This window comes from Thermobia domestica, chromosome 13 (genome assembly GCF_964235325.1).
Source record: "Thermobia domestica chromosome 13, izTheDome1.hap1.1, whole genome shotgun sequence".
Lineage (NCBI taxonomy): Eukaryota > Metazoa > Arthropoda > Insecta > Zygentoma > Lepismatidae > Thermobia > Thermobia domestica.
In genome coordinates, this window is record NC_137466.1 from 63,646,718 (window position 1) to 63,674,599 (window position 27,882).

Genomic DNA, 27,882 nt, shown 5'->3' on the forward strand with positions numbered 1-27,882 from the left:
CATAATCATTTTTCCAACATAAAACCGTTTGGAATAAGGAATTAATACAAGAAATGTAAGGTTAACTACTTTCGAGTAGCTTGGATTATGAATTAACTAATGAATGATGTTTCCTTACAGATGATATTTCATCTATAAATTACGGAAATTACGCTTAGAATCCAGATATTATTATGTTTCCAATTGCACAAACTAATTATTTCTTTATCTTAAAAATGACACTCTTCGGAGTTATTTATTTATGTTTAATAATCTAGAAATTACAGTTTTGATGTAACTAGTTTTAAAAATCCATTGCTAAGGAAATATTTATCCTTCATTTTCCAGCCTGGCATTTGGTATGAAGATTAAACATTTTCTGCCTGATTCAAAAACATGACCTGTTATTCCAGTTGTTCTTTGTAGATGGAATTAAACAGAATATTACTAAGATAGTGTTATTGTTATTAAATCTAACTTCGAAACGCATAAACAAGACATAAATATTGCAAAACAATTAAATCTCAGAAAATTAAACCTAAAGTGAGTACCGTGCGCGCGATAGCACACAACAACACAGGATGCGAAACTTACTTTTGTCCTTAAGACTTGCACACAAGCGTATATAAAACTGGCTGAACGCTCGTTCTTGGCGTAGAAGAAATAGGCTTATGGGAAATATTTGAAAAGTATATATGAACCTCCCTTTCCCCCAGGATGTGCATTTCAACCGAAGTTGAATGATGAGAACCAAGCCCTTGACTAAACCGCTTCTATGTGATTTTCTCTTTCTTTGCTGTTGCACATAACGAGCCTGGTTTTCCTTCCTAAGTTTGTTGGTTTTCTCGATTCCACTGTGTCGTTTGTACTGAAAGTCTACATTGAATATAACAGAAAATGTTATGATGTGTAACAATAAAAATCGGATAACAAATGTAATAATTAGTGAATTTTTGCGGCATGAAATTCTTAACTCCTGTTACCCCGCCTTCCCCTCAGAGTGTCGGGAGAAAGTGACACGATAAAAACCCAGTTCGAGGTAGTACGTTGAAAAATTTAGTCATCGGTACAACCGTTTGGACGTGACCAGATCACAAACAACAGCAAACTCCTTTATATATTATCTTGTCCATCCGTCCGGGAGACAAACAATCAGAAGAACTACCTGATCAATCATCATCAATCTTGACAAGGAAGTAGAAGGTCAAAAGTTAAGACTCGAGTTCCTTTTTGGACCCGATAGTCAAACTGAAAGTGGAAAGAATTCACCATTTCTGGTTTTAACGTTGATCACTGTAGAGCAAAAACAATAATACACAAGAGAGATGTGGTTTTCTGCAATCGATTAGCCGCTTTAAAAATAATTACGTCTCCATCCTTAACTCTCTAGTAAACCGGAAGTAGTTGAAATCCACCACAACTTCCGGCTCCAATACTGATCTAATAGAACAAAAACGATAACAGATAGCGAGAAGAAGCTATTTTTAGACGCAGACACCATGAATCTTCAAACATTTCTAGTACTGTACACACCTTTTGTGTATACCTTCCGTATACCTCTTGTGTAGTAATCTGCCGCCTAAGAGTACAGTTAGTCCAGATTTGATGTCTTGAGCCTTCATTGTCGTTCAAATGCTTCGATGCAAGCCACTTTTTCAGGTGAAGCAAGAGAAATTAATTACTGGGGGCAATGTTGGTGTCGTAAAGGGAATGTCTAAATAGTTCCTACCGCAAACTTTGAATTGCCTCAACAATAAAAGCAGCTGTATGTGTGTGTGTTTGGATGGACGCTGTCATGGATTAGAAAAATTCCAGAGCGTTGCCTTCCTCTCCACCGATTCTGGATGATATGTTGCAAATTATTCTGTGTTTGGCAAGCAGTAATTCTGAATACCTGTCAGCACTTTTGGCACTCACCTCGCACATAGTTTGTGATAACCCACCATGTCAGTCACAATTCGATGCACTGTTTTCGCAGACACTTCTGGAAACTCTTTGGCGAGTTCAGTTATTGTGAACCAGCGATTGGATCGCACTTTCTCGTTAACGTGTTCTACCATATCGTCTGTCTAAACACTAGGCCTTTCACTACGCTCACCGTCATGATCATTTGAATGCCTTACCCGAAACTCTATGCACGATTGCCTGACCTCTTCACTCATTCCTGTCGGTCTGTAAGTGGCACACAATTTCTGATTGATGTCATCTGCATTCTGACCTTCGACGCTCAGAAATCGTATGACAGTTCTCACTTCAAATTTGGCGGGATTTCGTATTACGACAGTCATATCACCTTACTGCTACTCGCACCTCCTCCACGTGGACGATTCTATCTCTTGTAAGCACAGAATACTAGGGCATGTTCAATTTTATCAGTGTTGTCAGCCTCCTAAAAAAAATCAGCCCTTTTTAGACATGCCTCGCAGATAGCAAGAAAATCGTTTTCTGTAGTCAATTAAGTGCCTCAAGAACATATTCCATCATTCTAATCTCTCTACAATACCGGCTATCATCATAGAGTAAAAACGGGACCAGATAACGAAAAGTGTTTCCTGCAATCGATCAATCATCCCAAGAATATATTCCATCTCCACCCTAATCTCTCGGTTTCAATAATAATTGACACACAATAATAATAATAATAATAATAATAATAATAATAATAATAATAATAGTAAAAACTCTCATCTACGTTGCGTACACATGACACTGCTATTTCTCATTAATATAGAAAATTGAAACGTAATTAGACTAACGCTACTAGACTTTCATATATTACTGTCGAATTCTTTTTTAAGAATGAACAACATAAATTGAATCGGAGCATTATTTCTCACTGCACTACACATTGCAAAACGCGTAATAGTGATCTTCTCGTTTTACGTCCATATCTCTAAAAGTAAATTATTACCTTCAGTAACAAACAAAACGTGTGTTGATGACAAGTACTCGTGTTATTTGATGTTTTTCTAAAATGTGGAAGATTTTAAATTCCTGTTCATTGTATTACCAATGTTAACGTACAATTAGTAACGCGTGGGTGTAAATTACTGATTAGCGTCCTTGCTTTGCAGTCGGAAGTCCAGAGTTTTTCTCAGTTTTACCAAATAAGTGCCAAGATCGTGAATCCAAATATACAGTAGATCCTAGCCAATTTCTTTCCACATCCTTTTCCATTGTTGTTGTCTATAATGATTTCAGTATAAATTGGGCTCACAGACTGTATCTGGAAGTTTGAATAAATAAATAAATAAATAAATAAATAAATAAATAAATAAATAAAGACAAGAACTAAGCTATTTAACTGTACTGATACCTGTACGGCATTGGTTCATGGCATGATTCCACGTCCATCTTTTCCTCCCAATCCTTGTTCTCCCACATGTCTTTGTAATGCTGCAAGTAATACAGTTCGTCTACAACTGGAGTTTCATATTCTGCAATAGTAATAAAAAGGAGAGAGAGAACAGTTGCCGATGTACAATGCCCGAAACACCATACTATTGTAACGGTTTATTTCGCTTTCTCCTTTCCTCAGAATTTGGCCTAGGTTGAATACTCTCCCGGGTACTGAAGGTACTCCAGGTTATCCAACCGTAACTTAAATTGTATTTGCAAAAAAAAAAAAAATGAAAGAAAATAAAATGACATCTGCAATAATGAAGAAAGGAAGATTCGAAATAAACAGTTACACATTTTTGGCTACCCAGCCTTAGGATAATTCTCTCGTCTGAGTACTGCTCGAGAAGTAACGTATAATAATAATAATGGATAATTCAAACATTAAGCAGGTGAAGTGGAAGTGAAGTGGAGAGATGAGGGGCGAGTTTTGTTTTCCGGTGCTGTGACTGGAGGCTTGACTGGAAATATTTCATGAGTGTTTATATATATATATATATATATATATATATATATATTGTTTTTTTCTTTAAAAGTGAAAATTTCAATGTCTTTTTGTTTTGTTTTATGATAACTGTGTTTATAAAGCGATTTTGAAATGGCGTCTTGAGGAAGTAGCTCCGATGGGGATAGCGTTTGTTCGGGTTCTCAGCAAAAAGAATATGCATGCTGTGATAATGCGCATCAAGTAGTCAGTAATGAAGGAATAGAGAAAGTGAAAGCTGTGATGTGCGAGAGTTGCCTTCGCTGGTTTCATTTTGACTGTGTAGGTATGAAGAATACCTCTAGTATGATTGCTTTAGTAAGCGCTGATTCCTACCGTTGGGTATGTGCAGGGTGCGAAGCAGCTAAACCACCTCAGCCTAATAATGGCAATGATGAGGATGCCGAAAAGGGGAGAAAGGAGTTTACGCTTGGGAACGGTATTCCTGATAATGCACCCATCGCGACCTCGTCACCTGTCCTACGAGACAATGGTACTGTGTCGTCTGTCTCGCGAGAGGACGGTCTTATGTTAATGATGGAAAAGATGTTCAAAAAAATCAACGAAATTAGCTATGAGGTAGTTAGTAGTAAAAAGGAGGTGAGTAAAGTGAACCATAAAATAGATGAAAGGTTCGAGAAATTTGGGACTCAAATTACTGAGTTGCAGTCTAAAATTGAACGAACTGCTATAACCGTGCAGCAATTATCCTCTAAGTTGGAGCAAGTAAAAATACAAGCTCATGAGGAATTGCAAGTAGCAAGCCAGAAATTAATGGATACTGTTAGGATAGTTAGTACGAAGGTCGAGAGTAATGAATTACGAATTCAGACACTTGAGCATAACATGAATGCAACCTTAAGTAGGTTCGAATCTCAGGATACGCGTTTGCAACAATTACCTGAGAGGATAAAAGCGCAGAATATGGTTTTACGAGAAGTTAAAAGTAGGCAGGATGGAGTTGAGAGCACAGTGGGCGAGCTAAAATCACAGAATTCCGAAACAAATGAAAGATTAGAGAAGTATCAATGCAAAATAGGAAGTGAAGTACCAGCATTGAAACAGCAATTAGAAAAGTTGGAATTAGCTTTACATGAGGATAGTAAAAGTGACAAATCCGCAGATCACGAAATTCCTAGAAAAAGAGCACACGTGAACTTTGAAACCGGGCTTGCTCAAACAAGTAACCGAAGTAGGAGTATACCAACTAACAATCCTTTTGTATACAACCTGAATGATAATCATACACTAGTGTCGACTTCTCCTTTGTCGAATAGTAATGATAATTATCATTATATGGCAGGTAATTGGCAAAACAAGATTTATGAGACGACTAAATTAGGAAATTGTTTCGGATCTTCTTTTATGACAACCACCCCGAATTTGGAATCCCAATGGCAATGGCAAGGCCAAAAACCTGATGTTCATTCAGTAACTTCTAGCCCATTTTTCTTTTCATTTAATAGAGGTTTTCAAAATTCCCCTAGTTTCTCATCATTTATTATAAAACCTAAGGACCTAAAAGACTTTCCGGTATTTAGTGGAGAGGTGAATGCAGGTGCAGGCCGATCTTTCTTGCGAAATTTACAACGATGTTTGGATATGTATAAATTGTCTGATGCCGAAAAACTTTTAATAGTATCGAAGTGTTTGATGAGGGGGGCAGAAGCGTGGCTGCAGTCAGTGGCGCGCGATATTAAAAGTTATGAAGATTTTGTGAAACTTTTTAAGAAACAGTAGTTCTGCCAGTATGGATCGGATCCATAAGAAAGCTCTGCAAGGTTTAAGATTCGACAGGTCGAAATTTTCTACACTGCTTGAGTTTGCTTGGTATATAGTCGAGGTCTATTTCAATATAACTGAAGTGCCAGATCAGTCCGAATTGATAAGACATTTTACTGGGTTGCTTGCCGGCTGAGGATTCGCGGTTGTTCATGGTAACCCCGTGTTCAGACATCGATGAATTGATGGCTAAGATTGCAGCACTGTCAGGTCACGCAAACGCACATGCAAGTGATTTAAGACCTCCTGCGAGACGGTTTTCTGCCAAACAGGCTAAAGTTGTCAAAAATAAAATTCAACAAGTAGAGAGTGGGAGTGAAACTGATTTTCTTAGTTACTTCGATAGCCAACGTATCAACCGAGATAATTCAGGATACGGTAGTGATAATAGAAATAATCGGAATGGTCAAAATGCACAAAACAATCAAGGCTTTGGGTAGTACCGAGGAAGGAACTTGCGACGAAGGTGGCGTGGTAGTCGAAATGGAAATTCGAACTATAGGCATGAGCCATCAGAAAACACTTCCGGTCAAAGTAACGAAAGAAATGGTGATAACACAATTTTTACAAATAACTCGGAAAACATAAACGGAAATGGTATAACCCCAGATAGAGGGCTCCGGCCCAGGAAAACTAGAATGGCAGTCACTTTTGGGAATGGGGGAAGCTGGCTGCGATAAGGATGAAGACCCCATTATAATTGATCAGACGTTAGAAAATATTAATAAAATTTTAATACCGTTGGAACCTAATGAAATTTCTCAGACTTTTGATGTTAATCAACAATCAGTTTGCTTCAATGTAAATTTTGTAGTAGAAGATGAAATATTAGAACCAGTTAGTGAACATTATTTTTCATCGTCTCCGGTAGTAAGTGGTGATATAGGGGGTGTAGCGTTAAATTGTACAATAGATAGCGGCTCTGAACTGAACCTGATGGACTGGGAGATGGAGAAAACTTAAGCAGAAATTCCCATATGCTAAGTTAAGACCATACTCAGGATTGACTTTGGGCGCCTTTGCCGGCAAGGAGAAATTTTCTGTGCAGGGTGTTCAAACTTTTAATCTCAGCATTCAGAATCGGATTTTCGATGTGCCGATCTTTGTCATAAAATATTTAAGGACTAATTTAATTTTGGGTTGTCCCTTCTTGGACAAGTTTCAAGGAGTGATTGATAGAAGCAGGAGAGAAGTTAGATTAAAGGATAATTCCGGCAAGGAAATCGTTATTGAAACTACAAACCCACACATACTTTCAGTTTCTATTTCGGTGGTTGGAATCGAAACTAGTCCCTTTCAAAATTCAGTGGAAAAGATAGTTGCGGTAGTAAGCGAAACTTCCAATAGTACAGTTTAGTCTAAAGTGGGTTCATTTACAGATTGTTAGGTTGGAGAATATAGCTAGTCCGGTGACAGAATTTGAATCTAATCTCAGTAGATGAAATTCGAACTTATATTTCCTCTTGAGATGATCTCGACTCCTCTTCGAAACCGCTTACAAGATTTACTTATTAAAAATAGAGATCTCTTTTCTGAGTATCCGCGAAGAGTTAGAACACCCCTGTGCAGGATCGAATTGACGGATGAGGTGCCTATTGTCGGTTCGTATTATCTTAACCCGCAGTCTATGCAGGCAGCATTCGAAGAACTCCAAAAATGGGTTAAGTTAGGGATCGCTAAAGAAAAACCTTCTCCTTACCGCAATCCAATCCATTGTGTGAAAAAAGCTTCTGGTGGCGTACGCCCAGTCCTGGATTTGCGATATCTCAATAAAAAGGTAATTTCATCAAAAATTCAAGTGGAACCGATTGGGGACATCCTCAATCGTATTGCCAAAGCATGCTATTTCAGTAATTTTGATTGCTCGTCAAGCTATTACGGAATAGGACTTCATCCTTCTTCGTATAACTGAACCAGCTTTGTTTACTTAGGCAGACAATATGTAATGACTGTTCTTCCAATGGGAATTAAAAGTGCTCCATCTATTTTTCAAAATGTAATGTATAGTTTTTTTTTCAAAATTCTACGAAATCGTATGTAACGGTCTATCTTGATGATGTTCTAGTCTCTAGCATCACTTTAGATCAACATTTTGAACATTTGGAACGTGTTTTTGAAATTTTTAGATCGGCTAATTTTTCTTTGAACTTTAAGAAGTGTAGTTTCCTGCAGGAAGAGATCCACTTCTTAGGACATGTAATAAGCGGCCAGGAAGTTAAGACAGACCCGCGTCATAACGAACCGATAAGATGTTTTCCTATTCCAAAATCCAAGAAACAAGTCAGGCAATTTCTAGGTTTAATTGGTTGGAGACGTAAGTTCATAGCTAACTTTGCAGCTCTAACAGCTCCATTTTTCGATCTTCTTAAAAAGGATAAGAAATTTCAGATGACACCCGAATTGTTAGAACTTTTCTTCAAATTAAGAGAAATCATTAGTCAACCTCCAGCTTTAGGCCAACCCGATTTTTTTCTTCCTTATCACATTTATTCGGATGCTTGTGCAGAGAATCTAGCAGGCTATTTGTGCCAATACCCTTTTCTGGAAGCAGAACCTGTGGTGATAGCTTATGCTAGTCGTCGTGTTAGACCACATGAATTATCGTTATTAATCTTCCAACTTGAACTCTTAGCCGTACTGTTCCCTTGCGAACATTTTTCTCAATATGTTTTGGGTCGAACTACGTATATTCATTGTGATAACGCTGCCATTACGCATGCGTTTACAATGAAAAACTTGGATCCTCGTACCAACCGTATTTTATTGAAATTGCAACGTTTTGATTTAATTTTCGAACATTTGTAAGGCCGGTCCAATCAAATTGCTGATATACTTAGCCGAAATCCCACTGAGGTGACTAAGGAACAAGAGCTCCGATATATAAATTTTCTTACGGTACAGGATTCTTCAGCGCTAGACTTTGGCGAAATTAAGGAAAAACCACGTACTGATCCCCTTTGTTAAATTTCGGTCCTCTTTGGATAACGTTTCTAAACCTAATCATATTTTGGTTCATCAGGATCTCCTTTAGATTAAAAATCGTAAAACTAATCAGTTGCTGTTAGTTATTCCTCAGGAACTTACAACAAAAATCATCGATTTAGTTCATTCCAAGGGACATTTCGGAGAGAGGAAATGTTGGTCGTTTTGTCGATCATTGTTTTACTGGAAAGGGTTAAAACTTAGTATAAAACAATATATACGAAATTGTTTAAAATGTGCAGAAACAAAATTCTGGAAAGGGTTAAAACTTAGTATAAAACAATATATACGAAATTGTTTAAAATATGCAGAAACAAAATTCGCGAATCGCATTATTGCAAAGGATGACTAGCATAGAGGCAAGAATGCCACATGAACGGTTAGGATTGGACATTGTGGGGAAATTACCAGGAAGTCATGTTTTTTATTATATTCTTTCCATAATAGATATTTACTCTCGTTACGTCTGTTTCTTTCCACTTAAAACGGCCCACGCTAAGGAGATAATAGCGGTGTTGGAAAGGAGATATTTCTATCTGTTTCCCTATCCCAGGGCTATTATCTCTGATCGTGGCCCACAGTTCCTTTCTAAGCTTTTTAAAGGATATCGTAATCGTAATAATATTAAGCATGCTCTTACTTCCAGCTACACTCCGAATGCGAATGGCCTATCGGAACGCAGCCATAAAGAACTCAATCGTATTATTAGACTGGAGTGTCAGGAGAGACAAACGCAATGGAATCAAGTACTAAAGCTTGCACAGGAACTTTTAAACTATTCCCTTTGTAGCAGTATCAACTGTACGCCTGCTGAACTGTTCCTATCGTATTCAGCAGCGGAAGTTTTCAAGAAATCATTTCCGTGGCCCTCAAATTTAAATAATTTAGAGATAAATATCTTGAAATTCACCCGGATGTGACCTTAAAAGTTGAAAGAAAAAGGATAAAGAAAACTGGGCGAGAGGTAATCCTGAAAGAGGGACATCTTGTGATGGTAAAAACCCATTACCTCTCATCTGCAGTTAAGCACGAAACCTGTAAATTTATGAAATTCTATGTCGGCCCTTACGTGGTCCAGAAGATTCTGAAAAACAGCGCCATTCTTTATACGTTGAAAGGCGAAAGTATAGGAACACAAAACTTCCAAAACCTATAATTATTTGACTGTACCAAGGAGATTAGACCTTCTCTACAGATTATAGGAGTTTTTTTAAAAAAAAAGTTGTAGGTCTGTCGAATTTTTCTTATTGTATGGGATTGTTTTATGCTATGGTTTTGTTAAAGGTAGAAAGATATTTCTTAGGGTTAGATATGAATAAAATCGTTGTCATGTCACATTGCGATTATTATTTCTTTCATTGTTAGTGTATTTCCACGTCATGTTGTCATACTGTTTTTCTTTCTTCCATTAGTAGTGTATTTTCATGTTAGTTTTCGTCTAGGTGATTTTTTTATTGATTGAGTATTCTCGTGTATTTTTTGGGGGGGGGGGTAGGTATAGTCTTACGTCATATTACTTGTGCATGTTATGTTGGTGTGTATTTTTATGTTGTGCGGGTTGATGTGAATTGTCAGTGGAACCCGAAAATTTTTTTATATAGTTTAAGAAGCGCTTTTTTCTTTTCCTCTTTACTAATGTCTTTGTAGGTATAGGTTAGGATTCTTTTCTTCTCCTTTGTTTACTTATGTCATATGTTGTTAGTAATAGGATGTCTTTTTTTTTTTTGGTAAGGTGTGTATAAATGTTGTCTTGTTAGTTGTCTTCTACGTGATCTTCATTGACAGTTTAGGTAAGAGTTAGCTTTGGTGTCGTGTGAATTCTAACTAAATAATTGGGAATCAAGATGGAAAAATAAATAATCTCGATCGAGATAATTTATTTCTCCTCGGTGGGCCCCGATGATGAGACGGTCCTTTTCCGCTCATGTATGATTGTTAATATTAGTATGAGATCGTTGGGATCTGAGGACCCAAAATGGCGCCCTTCTTCGAGTTCGATCCAAAGCCACATCAAGAGTTCGTTTATAGTCCTCGCTGTTCGTGAATGTGCTGCCAACAAGTGAGTAAAGTAAAAACTAAAACAAAAAAATCAAGTATATTTTTTTGTTAATGGTAAATTAGAAATTAAATTAGACTCATTCAAGTAAGTAACTCTAATTTAGATATTTTTACTTTAATTGTAACTATTTTAACATATTTTAATAGGTCGACAAGTATGTTAAAATTTCAAATATTTGCCGGTAGCAATGACTGTACCAATCAGATAAAAGGGGGGGCGAAATGAAGCTATTCTTCACCGGGAAAAGAGAATATAGCGTCCTTTTCTTTCGCGTCACCATGGTATAGTGATTTTATCTCAGGCACCTGAGATATAAGAAAATTTTGATAAAAACCACTTAACCGCAGTGTTCAATATATGAGTCGAACTTATTAGTGAAAATTACAAACCGGTAGGTGAAAGAAAGTCTAGAAGACAGCTATTAAGTGAGAATGTATTAATTCGAGAAATTAGATTTCCTCGTCCCTGGTGATGATGCACGTGGTTCACTCGTAATGGATTAGTTCGCAGAGGATGTAACAAATTATAAGGTTTGACCGGTGGCTTCCCGGATTAAAAGGTAACATCCATTTCTTTTGATTTATAATGCGGCTGAAGTAAATTTAGAAGATCAGTTGTAAAACTGGAAGAAACATGCTACCCGGAAGGTTCCAGGCGTAGGGGAAAGTGACTGCTGCTGTTTAAATTTGGTTTCGGACGAATTGGCTGATGTTTTATAAATCGTGACAAACCTTCAAAATTAAGAACTATAAATCTCTTTTAGAAATTTCAGTTTCGGAAGTTTAAATGTGAAGAACGGAAAAGGTGGGATAAGTTAATAGATAAGCCTGCTTATTGTAAAAACTCTTTCCATGGTTAATGTAATAATAGTTAAGCTTCTGAGTAATGGAATCTAGAAACATGATTGTTTAAAGTAACTCTTTCCAGTCAAGCATGGGCCCTCAGTCGCCTGGGTGATAGAATTCGTCCTTCCTCTCCCTTCATTTCCACTTCCACTTGTCTCGATCGGAACTTCAAATGTCAAAATCTACGTGCAGGTTGGCACCTCTCCATGTTAAATTGCGTTTAAATCCTTTTGTTTTGTATGAAGTTATTTCTTTGTTTGTTAGTTATAGTGGTTAGGTTAGTTTTAGTATCGTTAACTATTGTGTACAAAGTTTAAAATTGGCTCTGTTGTTTGTGGACTCTCCTAGTAAACTTTACGTATAGAAGGATAAATCCAGAGTGATGTTTAGAACGTTCACTGCTCTCTCTCTCTACCCAGCTGACGTGTTATTAATATAAACGCCTTTGATATTGGAATTACCTGACGCTTGTCCACCTACCTTTTAGTTTAAAGAAATATTAGTTGGCATATACAATCGGTAGTTGAAAATTGTGCTATACACGAGTGAGACTAGAGAAGTTGCGATTTAACGAGCCATGGGCAAAGAAATAAATAAATATCTGAAGAAAGTATGTATTTAGAGACGTGTTGCGCTTGAGATAGACAGGTTGCCCGCTCGAAGGAAGATATTTTATTTCTTCAGTGTGTTCATGTAGGCCAGGCCATTCCCTATCTCCACCGCTGCCACTTTCATAGGGTGCTCAGCCATTAGGAAAGCTGTTGGGCGAAAATTGTATTCAGATTTGTGAACCGATTTAATAAGTATGATATAAAACCTTGTAATAGTTTTTTTCTATTCCTATTGTATGTCAGCAGGCCAAAGAAATGTTACCACCCCCTTTCAAATGATGTAATAGTGTTTTAAAGCAATTGTAAAAATTAATACTAAATTGTGACGAAGTTTAATTCGGGCAACATAACGATTCATTTTTTTATAGGTCAGCCCGATATAAATGGGACTTGTATTTTGTTTTATGTAACCCTAAACCTTCAAAATTCTAAAAAGTACTTGCGCTAAGAATCGGATTGACCAAACAGAGTTTATATAGTACGAAACTAACTAACTATAACCTGAACGAAATTTTTCTTTGGAAATTTAAGAGGTGCGTTAAAAATTTGTTATGTTCGCGTAAAAATTGTTGTAAAAGTAGGATCGGTGAAGATAAAATTTGGACTTGCAATGTGTGCTTCAGTCTTTTCCTCCCCGTACAGGAAGGGGAGCTCTGTCAATGTAGTTTTATTTTTTTAATTTTTTTCTTTCTGTTCTAACAATAAATTTAGTTTGTACTGTATGAAGTAGTAGTCATTGTGTTATGAGATCTGGATATACCTTAGTTATAAGCTGGATCAATAATATTTGCCAAGTGGCCTTTAGAATGGTTTTCATCAACAGTTACCTTGCTTCTCGCAGTGGTCTCAAACAGGAGAAAAGATCCTGATTCGAAGTATAATTTTATTTTATATTTGTTTCTTTTTTTTCTTCGAATCTTCCTTTCTTCATTATTGCAGATGTCATTTTATTTTCTTTCATTTTTTTTAAATTTTAGTTTTTTTCCGTTGCGCAAATACAATTTAAGTTACGGTTGGATAGCCTGGAGTACCTTCAGTACCCAGGAGAGTATTCAACCTAGGCCAAATTCTGAGGAAAGGAAGAAAGCGAAATAAACCGTTACACTATAAATAACATGATTAGGCCTTAACTAGGTATACGAAAATGCATCACTTAGATACTCTTAGTTTCCTAAAGAAAGTATTATTACTTGTATATAAAACTGACAAAGGATTTACCTAACTTAGCAACGAATACGTGACGACTAACACTGTGCAGTTTCAAATGCAGAACTTTAACATTTATAGCTGTATGGCTAAAAACTCTCCCTTACAACAGAGACTTTTCCTCATGTACAGTTCCTAACTTCAAAGGCTCAACACCTTTCCTCTTAACCATAAAACACCACCCAAACGATAACACCAACCAACCAACCCTTCCACTGGCATAACCTGTCTATCAATGTCTCCTTGAGCGTTGTCTTATGTTGGAAACTTCTTTAACCCCTCGGTGACGCGTAGGTGTAAGTTACCGCTTGACAATGTAGACGAAAGGCTGTTTCAATTTTGTACCCTTAACTTTTGATCCAAAATTATCGTCTTTAAGACGGAAAAACTTGGATCCGAATATGCCGAATAATTTAGAAGTTATGCCATATACAATACTGCACTGCACAAGTCATTATGACGTAAAGATATAAGAAGCACGTAACGAAGGTGAGTTCATTCCTACATAGGTAGGTCGGCAGCATGTGAAGAAGGGGAGCTCATTACAATGCACGTAAGAGGTAAGTCGGGACTGAAGGATTAAAATAAGTAAAAAGTCACGCAATTTTAAAAGCTCATTTCGAACTAACACGAATAGAAGCATGACAGTCTCTTTCCTCTTCTTTAGTGCTAGAATCTATTGTTTAATATGTTTTTAAAAAAACTGCGATAGATCATAAGGACCACATTGAGTTTAATAATATTCTATGGCATTAGACAGCAGCTCTACATGAGGAAAGTGCACCGATTGTACTACACTATTAGTTCGAACTAGGAATAACATACAGCTTTTGGGCAGAGCAAATATATTTAATTACAATTATGAACGCGTTACAGTTTCGCCAACTACCCATTTGGCTTCATCAGATACAGTACAACGGGAGAGAGTTTCATATCAATATATATATATACAAAGACCCTAAGACTTCTCTACATGTTCGATGGCAGCCAATTACCATTCAAATATAAAATAGAAATAAAATTATATAAATTCACTTTCACTCCTTATCCAATACATAAATATTGTCATCTATTTGAAGTGTCCCACTTTCCACTTCTTATTAGTTTCAGGTTTGATGCTGCGAAATAAAAGAGCTTCAGTTTGTTTAGAAGAAATCTTAGACATACTATACATAGTTAAAATAAAGTGTTCAACCATATAGGACGTAATATTCACAATAATGTTTCTGGAGTGTTAAATCTCCCAGTATACACAGTGTTCACAACAGCTTTAGAAAGTGAATTTAGTGTCAACCTCATTAATATAACAAACCAAAATATTGTACAATTTCACATCAGTTATTAGTAAGAACAAGACAATAGTTCCTTCATAAGAGCAGCGAGTAGGCTTTAAATACATGGGTAATCGCAAACCCAATTAAATCCCCAGAATACTCGATGCAAATTGTTCCTTATAAGAAAACTAAAACTACAATATGAGATGTAAAGGTAAGAATACGGTGACGTGGTAATAAAACTAGTGCTGACGACATTCTAAGCGAGGGAAGAAATATACCATTAAAGGCACAAAGTAAGTCATTTTTTATGAATATCTGTCCTTTAGCTTCTACCAGTACACAATAGTTCTGTTTTCTACTTTACAATAGTCAGCTAATTCTCAGTTTACATCCTTTTACATACGAAAGAATGAAACATTCCCTTCGGACTACTTTTCGAATGCTACAAAAAAAAATCCGGAAAACTACATTCATCAAAGTCGTGAAAAAAGTTCGAGAAGCTCGACATTTCAGAAGCAATCCTTCAGAGAAGTCACATCATGAAATTCAATCTAACATATTGTAAATAGTTTCAGAATTAACGAAAAAATTATACATTAAATGAAATTTCCGGATCTTAAAGGCAGAGGGGAGTAAGTCATTTTTATTAAATTTTCAGGAGAGACACAAAACAATGACTTACTTCTTTTTGCCTTTAAGTGCCTTCGGACTTATATCCAATTTTATTATTGCTATTTCATAAAGTATTCATAATACAACTACAAGCTTTCTAAGAATAAGAGATATCAGAACACACGTTTCAAATCTGGCAATAACTCATTTTCAGAAAAAAATGACTTACTTCCCTCTGCCTTTAAGGTCCGGATTTAATGATTGAAAAAATTTGACTAGACAAGGAGTAAACACGGGTATCCGGTTAACCGTGCCGGTATATTAACCGTTACGATACTCAGTCCGCTTCCTGAGGAGCATCATATTTTCACTGTTCGAATTCGCCTTTAAAGAATACTGTGCACGAAAAGTCCATTGCTTCCTTCATTTCTCATATAATGTATTCTCTTCTAAGCCATGGCATAAATTTCACAATGAAAAAGATTCCACTTAGCACAATCTTATAAAAGAAATTAAATATATTACTGCAAATACAAGCCCAAACACGAGTTCAGTTATATAGCTCGATTATACCGATGAAGCAACTAATAATTACATATGAAGTAACATTTCATTTGTAATTTAACTGGAACTAAAAGTTAGTTTAGTATATCTCACATTGGAAGGACAATACTATGCAATGAAGCATACACCTAAAAATTAAAATTAATTTACAAGATGCAAGATGTATTATCTTTCCTATGTTCCAATACAAGACTCAAAGAAGAAAAAAAATGTTACGCATATACTGGCTTAAAATCTCATACACCCTTCTTACCATCAAAAAACTGATGAAGTTCTATAACTGGAGCAAACTTCTGTAAACTCTCTACATCAAAAAACATACTCCATGGCAACTTGTTTTGATCCCCCACATCCGCTGATTGCCAATGATAAAGGCGACCCCACGGTGGCAAAACCTGCACACAGAACATAAGGACGTATTTTAAGAAAGAAGAAACATTAATCGCGAACAAATAACGAAATTATAGCTCGACCGCACTGACTTGATGTCTGGGATGCTGAAGCCACAGGAACTTACAAGTTAACATAACAAAGTGTCATCTATTCACAACAGCTTATCAAGAAAATAAATCAATCCCAGCAACTATGTAAGAACAAGTTACCGTAATTTAAGCTGTATTTCTTAACTCTGCCAGAGATAAATCCTTAACGAAAAAAAAAACCGCTTATTTAAACTTTTTACTATCTTATATCTTATTCATTATTTCTGAATCCAAGACGACTTTTAAAAAATTACAAAAATCTACATCTACAGCATATACTAGGTATATTCGCAGAACTTACCTTAAAACTATACTAAAAATGAAATCAGGTACAGATCTCCCTTTAGTTCTCCTTATTGAAAAGGTCCACTGAATCTGTGAATATTCACGGCTACAGTGGTAGGCGAGTAAGAGGGTAAAGTCGGAATTTAATGGAAGCTCGTGATTCTGTTCAATGAAGAAAAGCTCCATTTTGTACGTCCCCAAAAGCATGAAGCTCCCGTACTTTTGGGCACGACATTGCCACAATAAAGATCGCCTTGGATTCAGAAATTTACAGTATTTATTTGTTTATTTATTTTTCTTTAATTTGTGTGTTCTTATTTCTTATATATTTGATTACAGAAATTCTTTAGATGTGTGACAACTTGAAAGATATAAAATATACTTACAGTTTTCAATGGTATTAACTAACTCGCATTTAAACACAAGAACATTTTTCTTATTAGGTTCTCTTACGTAACTCACTGCTTTTTATCCTTTAAAACATTTTTTTTTTTATAGAAAACCCACTGATTAAACCATTTGTAATATCATTATTTATTGACCATTTCCTTTTATTTTTATGGGGAAGAAAGTCATTCCATTTATCTACAGCTCGCCATATTATTTTCTATGTTTATCACTTAGCTGCTATTTCATAATTGGAAATTTTTCATATTTTGTGAATTTTTTCCTGTATGAGTAAAATACCTTTTGTTATAATAAAATCTAGGCGTTTTAGTTAATAATAAATTTAATAGATATAATTGAATAGTTTCTATTTTCTTAAAGGAATTGAATGAAAAAATGAAATTTTTTCCTAACGTTTCACGTTATGACCTTTCGGCTAGAAGAGACAGATGATTAATAAAGTGAATAATTGTGAAATTAAATATTTTGTGCTTTCTCATCGGGAATCGAACTCGGAACCACGTACATCAAAGGAGTAGAGCTAGCCACTACCAGCAGGGAGTGCTAAATGTAATTAGTGGTATTTTCAATGCAGAGACCACATACAAGCTGGGGGTGTAAAGATGAAATATAGGACAAAAAATAATTCAATGTTATTTTCTATGCTAACTTATTTGTGTATATACATAGGGTGGTGAGAAATTATTTGAACAAACTTCGGGAGCTGATTCCTGACACCAAAACACGCTGGAACTTTGGTCAATGAGGGATAGTTTCGACGATATAAGGTGCCGAAAGCACAGGAAAATGAACTTCAGAGGGCTGTAATTTAAAAAGAACGCAACGCAGAGAGCGCGGTTTGGAACACGACACTCGAAGTCATACCTAGTCGATTGAAAAAAGTATGTTTCAAACCTCCGCAAGATGTGTGTGAAGGATTCCCCAAAGGAACGTACGGATTACTTGCCAGGTTATATAGAATCCCTACGTTCCTATTAAATATATATATATATATATATATAATTTATGCAATTAGTGATCATAGCATCTCACTCCCTATCTCAAGTTTCCTTTCTCTGCATTAGGTCTGGTTTTATCATTATTATGTAAGAAATTTCCCACATACTTTTTATTTATTACCGACAGAGAACAATGGAAAACTTCAGTATTTTGAATACTGTGATTGGAATTCTGTAGACGCTTAGACACTGCAACATTTACTTTATTGGCGACTCTGATGTGCTCTTTCACCCTTTTGCCTATATTTCTTATAGGAACCCAAATAACAGTCTTCACATTCACATATGATTTCATAAACTCCACTTAATGTGGTCCAATTTACAAAATAATTTCTTACAATTGAGAAAATATTTTTCCGTACTTTTGATGGCTTAAAGCTCACTTTTAATTTATATTTCTTAGAAATCCTAAATAATCTGAACGAAAAACAAGGAAATAAGGTGGTAAAAATTTATTTTAAAAAAAAACTTACTTTTTTATTATTGTATCCGTAAGATTCTCTATACTAACCAGGGTGGAAAAAATCATGATTTTTAAATAAAAAAAAACTTTTTGATTATTTTTCTTGATTTAAATAGATTTTTTTGATTTAAATCAAATCTTTCTCCTCGCATAATACAAGTCGCGAACTGAAGAAAAAGCATTACGAATTAGTATTAAATGCCAATTATGCCATTTAAGTGAAAATATTGGGGTTGAATTTTGAATTAATCCCCAATCGTTAACCTATTTCAATCCCAAACAATGTTTCTTAATTTTAAATTATGTCTTTTATTATTATTATTATTATTATTATTATTATTATTATAGACTTTCAGTCAAGCATCATCCCTATTTATCCTAGGATCATGGTTCATCCCTCATTCTCTTCAGAATAGAACAGTCTTTAAAAGGGTAACATTCACATTTTCCCTTCATGTCTCTGAAGCGGGAAATTTTGAAAGAAATCGGGATTTTTCTGATTTTTTTTTAAAAAATTGACCCCTCTGGACTTCCCTGTGTTAACTCACAATTCTCAAAATCAACTGGGAAATACTAAGACTGTTCTAAATGTGTGTACAAAATTTCAAGCTTCTATCTTGAATAGTAAGGGCGGGAAAAATATTTCACAATAAGCTAAGAACATCCACACAATACTCCAGATGACCCGGATGTAATATAAAAATTTCCTCAGACATCCCTATTTATCCTAGAATCATGATTTGTACATTATTCTCTTCAGAATAAAACAGAGTTTCAAACGGTATCATTCAAATATCTCCATCGTGTAGGCTATCTGGGGCTGGAAAATCACGAAAAAAGGGATTTTCTGTTAAGAAATATACCCTTTTTTACTTTTTACCCGTCTGTGCCGCCTCTGTTTAAAGACAAAGATCTGAAACAAATCTGAAAAATACTAAGGGGTGCAGTGAATGTGTCCAAAATTTCAAACTTCTAGATGCAAAGTAAGCTCGCGAAAAATAATATCCCCAAATACCCTAGATTCCCGTATGAAACAGGATCTCAGGTAACAGTTTCTTGAGACATCTCTATTTATCCTAAGATCATGATTCGTACATCATTCTCTTCAGAATAGATCAGCCTTTCAGATGGTACCATTCATATGTCTCCATCTTAGGCGGGAAAATCGCGAAGAAAACTATTTTTTGTTAAAAATATCCTTTATATATATATATATATATATATATATATATATATATATATATATATATATATATATATATATACTTGCCCCTCTGAACCCCCCTGTTTTCACGCAGAGATCTGAAATCATCTGAAAAATACTAAGGGTTTACTGAACGAGTGTGCAGAATTTCAGTCTTCTGAATGCAAAATGTAGGCCCGCCAAAAAATAATGAAAATAGGCACAACAAAAAATATCTTTTTTTTTAATTTATGACGTCATCACATCCTATGTCTCGACGCAGAGAGGCGTGAAAGCAAATGTAACGCGCTCTACAATGCCTTCAGTCCTGAAAAAACGAAGTAAAAAGCTTTATTGGTACTTTTTTAATCGAATAATGAAAATTTTATCCTATCACCTATGTGATATAATTTAAAAGGTTAAGCGTTAAGGAAAAAGTAAAGCAACGCTTATCAAAGTGACACTTTTTTTTCCACAAAAGTTACTAATATTTGGCAGGGGCATATTTTTAAGGAAACTGTAACTAGCTTACGGCACGAAATACATAAATTTTGCCTAAAGTTATATAATCTAAAAAAAAATTAGGAGGGAATAGGACACTTCTAAATATGCCCTATTATGTGGGAGCAAATATATAGACGCGCACACAAAAGAATCTTCGTCTTAAATGTTGGTGGGGATTTCCCCGTTGGAATAGTTAACGGTTTACAATATAAACCCTATGTTACAAAGAGAAGAAAACAGGACTGCCCTGTTACCCGTTCAAAACGGGATTCTCCCTAATCATCCTCTGCATGACACTTGTTTTTATACTATGTTGTACATAGTGTACATTTGAGTCTCATTGTATTATGATTATCATCTTCCATAATCGAAAAAACAGAACAGAAACGGGATTTTACTTATTTTCACTGTAAATTATTTCGGAATATGATTTAAATCAACGATTTTTATTTAAAAAATCAAGTGGTTTAAATCTTGATTTAAATCAATTCACCCTGATACTAACTGACGGCATCTTTGCAGTGTGATCTAATCGAATCCAATCGATATTCCAATCTGATAAATAAAATTAATTTCTTTCTGTAATTCCTTCTGTGAGCAAACCAATCAATATACTCTTGAGAAAAATATTAATCCAGATAATAACTCTTAATTGTTTAAATTATAAGTGTGTGTTTCGTAAGTTACTTCTTGTAACTACGAAGGATGATCAGAAAAAAAAAAGTTATAAAGCTTATTATGGTTTATGTATGAGACATAGCTGGAAGATCAACACATCTGATGACAGAGGAAACTCCACATTAATCCTCGATGTAATCATCTTTTTTTGTCCAAGCACTTGTCACAATGGCAGGTGAGGTTATCCATACAGAAATCCAAGTCAACTTCTTGTAACTATCGTGTCAGATAATGGTGGCTAGCCATGTTTCTGCTTTAGAGTAGGGAAAAAGTGAAAGCCACTCGGGGCTAGGTCAGGGTTATAGGGCGGGTGCTCTAGTCAAACCCAGCATAAATGTTGAATACACTCAACTTTTTTTTTTTTTTTTTTTTGGTGCTAAATGGAGTCTCGCATTATTATCCAAGAATCACACCATGGTGGAAGAGACCAAAAGATTATCGTCTGATAGCATCCTGCAACTTCAGAAGTGCACTGAAATATTCGTACCTTTCAGCATTCACGGTTTCTCCCTGTTTCTTCCGTGGAGCAGATGCATGCTTCCATTCCACAGATATCTGCTTTCTTGATAGAGAGAACAAATGCAATAATGTTTCATCACCAATTACTACCCGGTGAAGAAAATGTTCTCTTTCGCTGTGTGACGCTGCAGAATATACAACGATGTCGGTATTCTGGTTGTCCTATAGTTCTCTTTCCAAACGAGTCACTATTTTATATGTCCACTTCTCGAGTATACATGGTCAGAATCCGAAGCCCTTATATGCTATTAATCTACAAATATTTACAGTGAATATCACGAAATTATATGCTTTGTAACAGTTTTTTCTGATCATCCCTCGTATAATATGCACCAACTTCAAACTTACTTCTATTAATGTTGGTGAAATTGATTGGTTCTTTCTTTTTTATCTGTGGGACCAGGGGTGGCTTAATGATAGAGAACTCACTTTTTGTGCATGAGATTCGTAGTTCGATCCCAGCTCAGATCAAGTAGGTGACATAAGCCGTATACTTGGGTTTTCCAGTTTTCTTCAGCTTTCTTTCGTCGACCATATCATCATCGTCTCCACGAACCTTGGAGTATAATTGTGGGACCTTGCTTCAAATATATAACTTACGAAAATTTCAACTTTAAAATAAATAAACCCAACGTATTTGGTAACATTTGCCATTATTTCACTATATATAGAACATTGAAGATATTCTGTCTTCATTGTTTCTTTCTTAATTTTTCTCGAAAAATCTATTTAAATTCTTACCAATGTCCAGTCTTCGTTTAACTTTCTCGCAAGTATTGCCATTCTCATATACACATCTCTTCTCAAATTAAATCCCTCTGGTGGATTCACATCATACAATATGTACCTGAAGTAAAAATTAAATGTCCGATTAACTCAACATAATAAATGTATCTGTAAAAATTATGGTAATGTCCAGTATATAAAGACAGGCTGAAACAAACAAACAAACAAAGTGCGTTAAGCAATTGCTTCCACCACTTTTTATAGTGAAAGAAGAGTGAGCCTAATTTTCGATGTACACGGAGTGAACTTTGTCCTGTCACACACAAATGGTGAAATACTGTTATCATCCACGACATTGAGGGTACCTGGATGTTTGACTTAACATGGGCCTAGTAAACACATTCTTCCAAACTATAAGTTTCAAAACCGTTTGGATTTGATGATTGTTTTAGTAGCTATCATCTCTTCCATTCATCAGTCTTTGCATACAGATACGCAATGCCTCGTATGAACCTCCTGATATGGCATAAATATTTCTACATTATCCACAAAGGCGGGAGCACGAAAACTCAGTCGTAGTAGAGCACTTACCTCTAATGCGAGGAGTTCCTGGATTGATTCCAGGCCATGTGAGATTATGATGGACAACATAGTGTTCATGAGTTTCGTCGGGATTTTCCAGTTTCAACCAATAAAGATTTTAAGAAAGAGAGGAAATCAGGAGGAAAGGAAATAAATGTGGAAAACGTGTGCCAACTAAATTCTTGTGAACAGTCACAGCGACAATCTGTATACATCAAGCTCTTTGGGCGTTTCATTAAATTTCTGTTGCGACTCACGTTCCCTATAAAATAAGAATGCCAGTGTCAGAGTCAAGTCGGTGCAGGCAAAAACAACAGGAGAAATCTAACATGCTTCCTATCAGGGAATATAAAAGGGAACCGAGAGTATAGTGACCTGATAATACAATTCTTGAGAGTTTAGTTTCTTGGGTCAGGGAAAAATAACAATTTGAAACCTAACAGAAAGAGATCTGAAATCACTTTCGTGATTCATGACATCACGGCTCACGCCGCCGTCTCTGTAAGAAGATCCTGTGGTTTTGGGATTATTGAGTAACTCATGAGTGTTTGCTTAATCACCTTTCAGTAGTTACCAATTTTATCAGCCAAGAAGTTTAGCCGCGGTCAGTTATTTAAAGTCTACGATACTGTGAGGTAGTGATATCCTTATCGTGTCGTTTCGAAAATTACCGTGGAAACGGAGGTTAGTACTGTCGTAACGAGTGGATCATAAATTCGGACTTCTTGAATCTACAGCATTGGTAAGCGAAAAATCATTAAATTCTTTGTACGTAGGTGTTTCTTTTAAATAAAACTGTGGCTGCTGTTGAATCACGGTTGCCGTTGTGTAGTCATATACTACAATTACTATTACAGTAAGAACTGGATATACACAAATTCGGAATAAAATTATGTAAATCGACATGAAGATTCATTACATCACTTTCTCATAATAAGATTTACTATTGATAATTTATTTCCTGATCGTTTATCACGATGCAACCATACTAGGTAATTCCATTACGAACACCCTGTAGTAGGGTTGCCAATTGACCGGTTTTTCACCAGCCTGGCCGGAAATATTGCTGTTATTTTGATTAAAGCCGGTGACCGGTTCAAACCTCTCACCAGCCTTTTTATGACCGGTTTATTCAAATTTATATCTAGTTCGAAGCAATTTCAGCCAGTTCTAAGTATAGATTTAAAAATTAACTTACATTTTGTAAATCCAAAATTGTCACCTTTCACCATCTGTCAACGACTAATATATTTCGTTCATCTCTTTATTTAATTTTAAAGAGATGATAGGGACTGTATCAGGGAAAATTGGAAATTTACTTGTAAGGAACTTCATACATTTATTAAGAGTGAAAAAAAATTTCTTAAAGCGGTTTCCTGTAGTTGAAATACAAGTTTAAAGAATAAATTTCATTTTCCAAATCCAAAATTGTCACGTAAAGATTAATATACTCTTGTTGATCTGTTTCGATAAGTTTAAAGAAATGGCAGTTACTGGTAAATACAATAAAATGATCAATGCCGATTTCAGTAGAAGAGTGTATCTGTTTAGCTTATTAGTGAATGTACTAAGGGTATGCAGAACACAGTGCTAATGCACTTTTGTTAACGGCAGTACATTTCCTTCCCACGGATGGGTCCGAACAGAGATACTCCACACTTAGACTTATAACATAGGGAATTTTGAGGAGGTGCCGGGTTTTTATTTTCCACAGTTGATAACCCTACCCTGTAGGTCTATATGTGCACACGATTTGCATAAATACACCCAATCTGTGTACTAAGCATAGTTCGCGGACCACAAGTGCTTACCGATAGTCATGTCCTTACTAGAAGATTTGTCGTGATTTTTCCAGAGGGTATATCCCCTCCCCCCGAAAAATATTTCGGACTATGTGCAGACTATACCCCCTCCCCCCCGAAAAATATTTCGGACAATGTGCAGACTATCTTACAGCTTATCGTAGCGCTCGTAGCCCTTGTTCTCGAATACTAAAACCGCCAGTATTGACTTTAAATTAATTCATCTATAGTTCTTTATCAACAAATTACAAATTTCAACCATTCAAAGCAAAATGAATTAAAAAATCAAATAATTACTGTCTGTATTACTCTCATAAATATTGTCCCATAACATATACCATGACTTTATATTATGATCTTTATAATACAATATACGGTGCGAACACTAAAGAATATGTACTTTATTTAAAATAATAGTGTGCTTTTATTGTGAGCAGTTGGGATAATGGTGGTTTGGAGGGTTGAGAATTCAAGGCCAACTAGTATCCAGTCCGGCCCTGAGAACAATCCTTGTAATGGTTTCCTATTAACAACATTACACTTGAAAACATAAAATATTGGTTTCATACATTGTCTAGAAGTGCTCCGGAGTAGAAATTAAAATTAGTGAAGCTTAAGCGCACCACAAGTTGGAAGATTTACAGGCAAAATCCACTACTCTGCATGCAATGGTACGTTTATAAAGAACAAATTTCTGCAGGTGGCAGAACAGTTAGTAATACAGCTGTATTTTATGTTTACAACTTTAGAGTTTCTAGTGTAAAATTACAAGTGCTTTACAATGGTTAAAGTAAGTAAGTGCATATGAAAGATGACTGTATTAGACATTCGCCGTGTGGACTTTGTGGTGGACAAACACTGTGCTCGTGGGTTTTCTCGGGGTTCTCCCGTTTCCTCCCACTTTATTCATTCCACCATTTCACTCATTTCTCATTATCACCGTCTCCTTTAGCCTAACCGGCATAATCGTGGGACGTAAAACTTAAAGATTTCATTTCATTTGTATTAGACATTATCATACAGGTTTTCTTTAGGCTCACCCCCAGAAAGAAATGTTGAAGAATTACAATTCTTTAACTAATTTCCTTCTTAATGTCCCCTGAAAGGTTTCTACCGAACGACATGAAAATATTTAACTTGGCATAGATAAAATTCAAGGGAGGCACCAGAAGTAATTGTTGAAAAATTACATTTCTTTTACGATTTTCATACAAATACGGCGTCTGGATGTGTAGTATAAAAACTACAGTGCAAAAAAAAAAAAACACACAAACCAACCAGTGCTAGATGGTTACTCAAATGCACGGATGCTACGTAAACGAGTCAGGGCTAGTGGCCCCGAGCGTTAGTACCGCGGTGCGTTCCAACGAAGCAGGCTCGTCAGCGATGGTGGGTATTCGCGCAAGTGCGAATAATGGAAAGAAGTTGTTGTTGGCACTGATACAAGATTCAATAGCACTTATCATCGTTTCATACTAGTAACGCTCCACTTGTAACTATAAAATACTGCTTTAGTACACTGTGAAAAAATATGCCGTCGGTTGAAAATAACATCTAATAAATCCATTTTTTAAATGCACTCACTTATTTTATCTGTCATAAACGTACTTGTAATGATTTTGACGTTGGTAACCTACATTTGTAGACCTAAAATGCAGCTGTATTACTTTGTATTTCATTCTGTCGCCTGCAGAAATTTGTTCCTTATATCTTTTCATACAAAGTATTGAAATTTACCTGAAAATCTTCGAAAATGTGGTGCGCCAAAACTACACCTACACCGACATTATTTTCCGGCGGCTATTATATTTTTTCACTATAGAAAAATGTATTCTATATAGATCTATACAAGTGTAGCGTTACTTGTCTGAAGCCATTACAAGTACTTTAGAAATAAGTATTGTGCGAAAACCTCCGTTGTTACAAATTTAACTTACGCGCATTCCCAGCATCACTGACATGCCTAGTTCCTTCGAGAGCACCCCAGCTTCTAACAGCTCTATCTCGGTTAGATAGCATTTGTACTTTTAATATCAACCTAGCACAGGTTGGTTTATCTTTCTTGTACTTTAATTTTTATGAAATATGTCTGAACGCTATATTTATACCCAAATTGTAAAAGAATTGTAATTATTTCTGTAGCCCCCTTAATTTCGTCCATGATAAGTAACGAATTGTCGTCGTCCGGCGCAGATGTTTGGGAGGACAATAGGAAGGAAAAAGTAAAAGCATCGGGTTCACTCGAGCAGAAGGTTCTACCAAATAGAATTTCTTAAAGGCTGTCTGCTCGGGTAATGTCGTAACAAACCTAACCTGATCTAACCTAAAAATATAAGAAATTTGTCAAAATTGGGCAGAATCGTCTGTTCGAGTAATGCCATGTACTCATTCATTTTAACCGTAAAAGTAACATTATCATAAAGGACTTCTCTTGTTTTTGTGCTCAATGTTCCGTTAAGGGGTTCCAGTGCCTTTGACACCACTTCTTTCTATTGATTTTCGTTTGATTACATAATATAACGTTATATTAGGTTAAGTTAGGACAGGTTAGGTTAGGTTAGCTTAGCTTAGCATAAGGGGGTCCAGTGTACTTTTGGACCCCCTTAACGGAACATAGATCGTTTTTTTTATTTGGTTTTGGGTTTAACGTCCCGTTCAGCAGCGAGGCTATATGAGATGTGCACCTATTGATTAACGTGGAATCCCAACCCATGAGCTCCCACTGGGAATCGAACCCGGGTCTCCCACTCCAAAGGCACGCACGCTGACCGCTTAGCCACGATGACCTCTTATAACCACCGTCCAAATTCGTTCTTTATAAACCTGTATTCCGATGCAGAGTATTGCATTTTACTTGTAAATTTTGTAAAAAGTGGTGTGCCCAATCTTGACCTGCAACAAAAATTTTACCAGTAAAATTTTACCAGCTATTTTCTACTCTATTAGCACTTACAGGCACTCTGACTTATGACATAAGAAAGTTTTGATGACGTACCTTTTATTTTTTATTGTTGTGGTTCCACAAGTATCACCACTACCCTCATCTGGGCGAAAACAATATTCCAATTCTTGCTCACTTGAAGACACAAACTTGATAGCAGAGTTGGAAACATAAAGCAGAACAGCTACAGAAAAAGTATTAAGCCACAAAGGTGTTAGGCAATACATAGTTATGTAACCTAACACTTTCCATGCGATCTAACAATAAATAATGTAGATATTGTAATCGTCTTCTAAAAACACATCAGTCAAATTATGCATTTTTTAACTCGGCATTGTTGAAAGTTGTTGGTTGGAAACGGATAAACAAATCCAGTAAAGTAGAACAATGTTGCCCAGTGATGCCAATTCCTTCAGAGCCGTTTTCCCTTCACAAGCTTCAGAATTTCCCTTTTCCGGACAAAATTTCCCTTCATCCAAACCGTTCAAGTACTGTATTTAGTAAACGTATA

The 27,882-nt window shown here is 35.8% G+C and overlaps 1 protein-coding gene across 1 annotated transcript in view; it reads right to left on the reverse strand.

Moving 5' to 3' along the window:
- The window catches only part of O-fut2 (O-fucosyltransferase 2), a 50,856-nt gene extending 23,085 nt beyond the window's left edge, over positions 1–27,771 (reverse strand). The window contains exons 1-4 of the mRNA XM_081735812.1: positions 27,426–27,771; positions 22,062–22,167; positions 16,054–16,195; positions 3,296–3,416 (exon numbers count right to left, since the gene is read on the reverse strand). Of these exons, the coding sequence (XP_081591938.1) occupies positions 3,296–3,416; positions 16,054–16,195; positions 22,062–22,167; positions 27,426–27,598 (542 nt within the window). The 5' untranslated portion in view covers positions 27,599–27,771. The remainder of the gene's footprint in view (positions 1–3,295; positions 3,417–16,053; positions 16,196–22,061; positions 22,168–27,425) is intronic.
- Between the last annotated feature and the right edge of the window lie 111 nt (positions 27,772–27,882).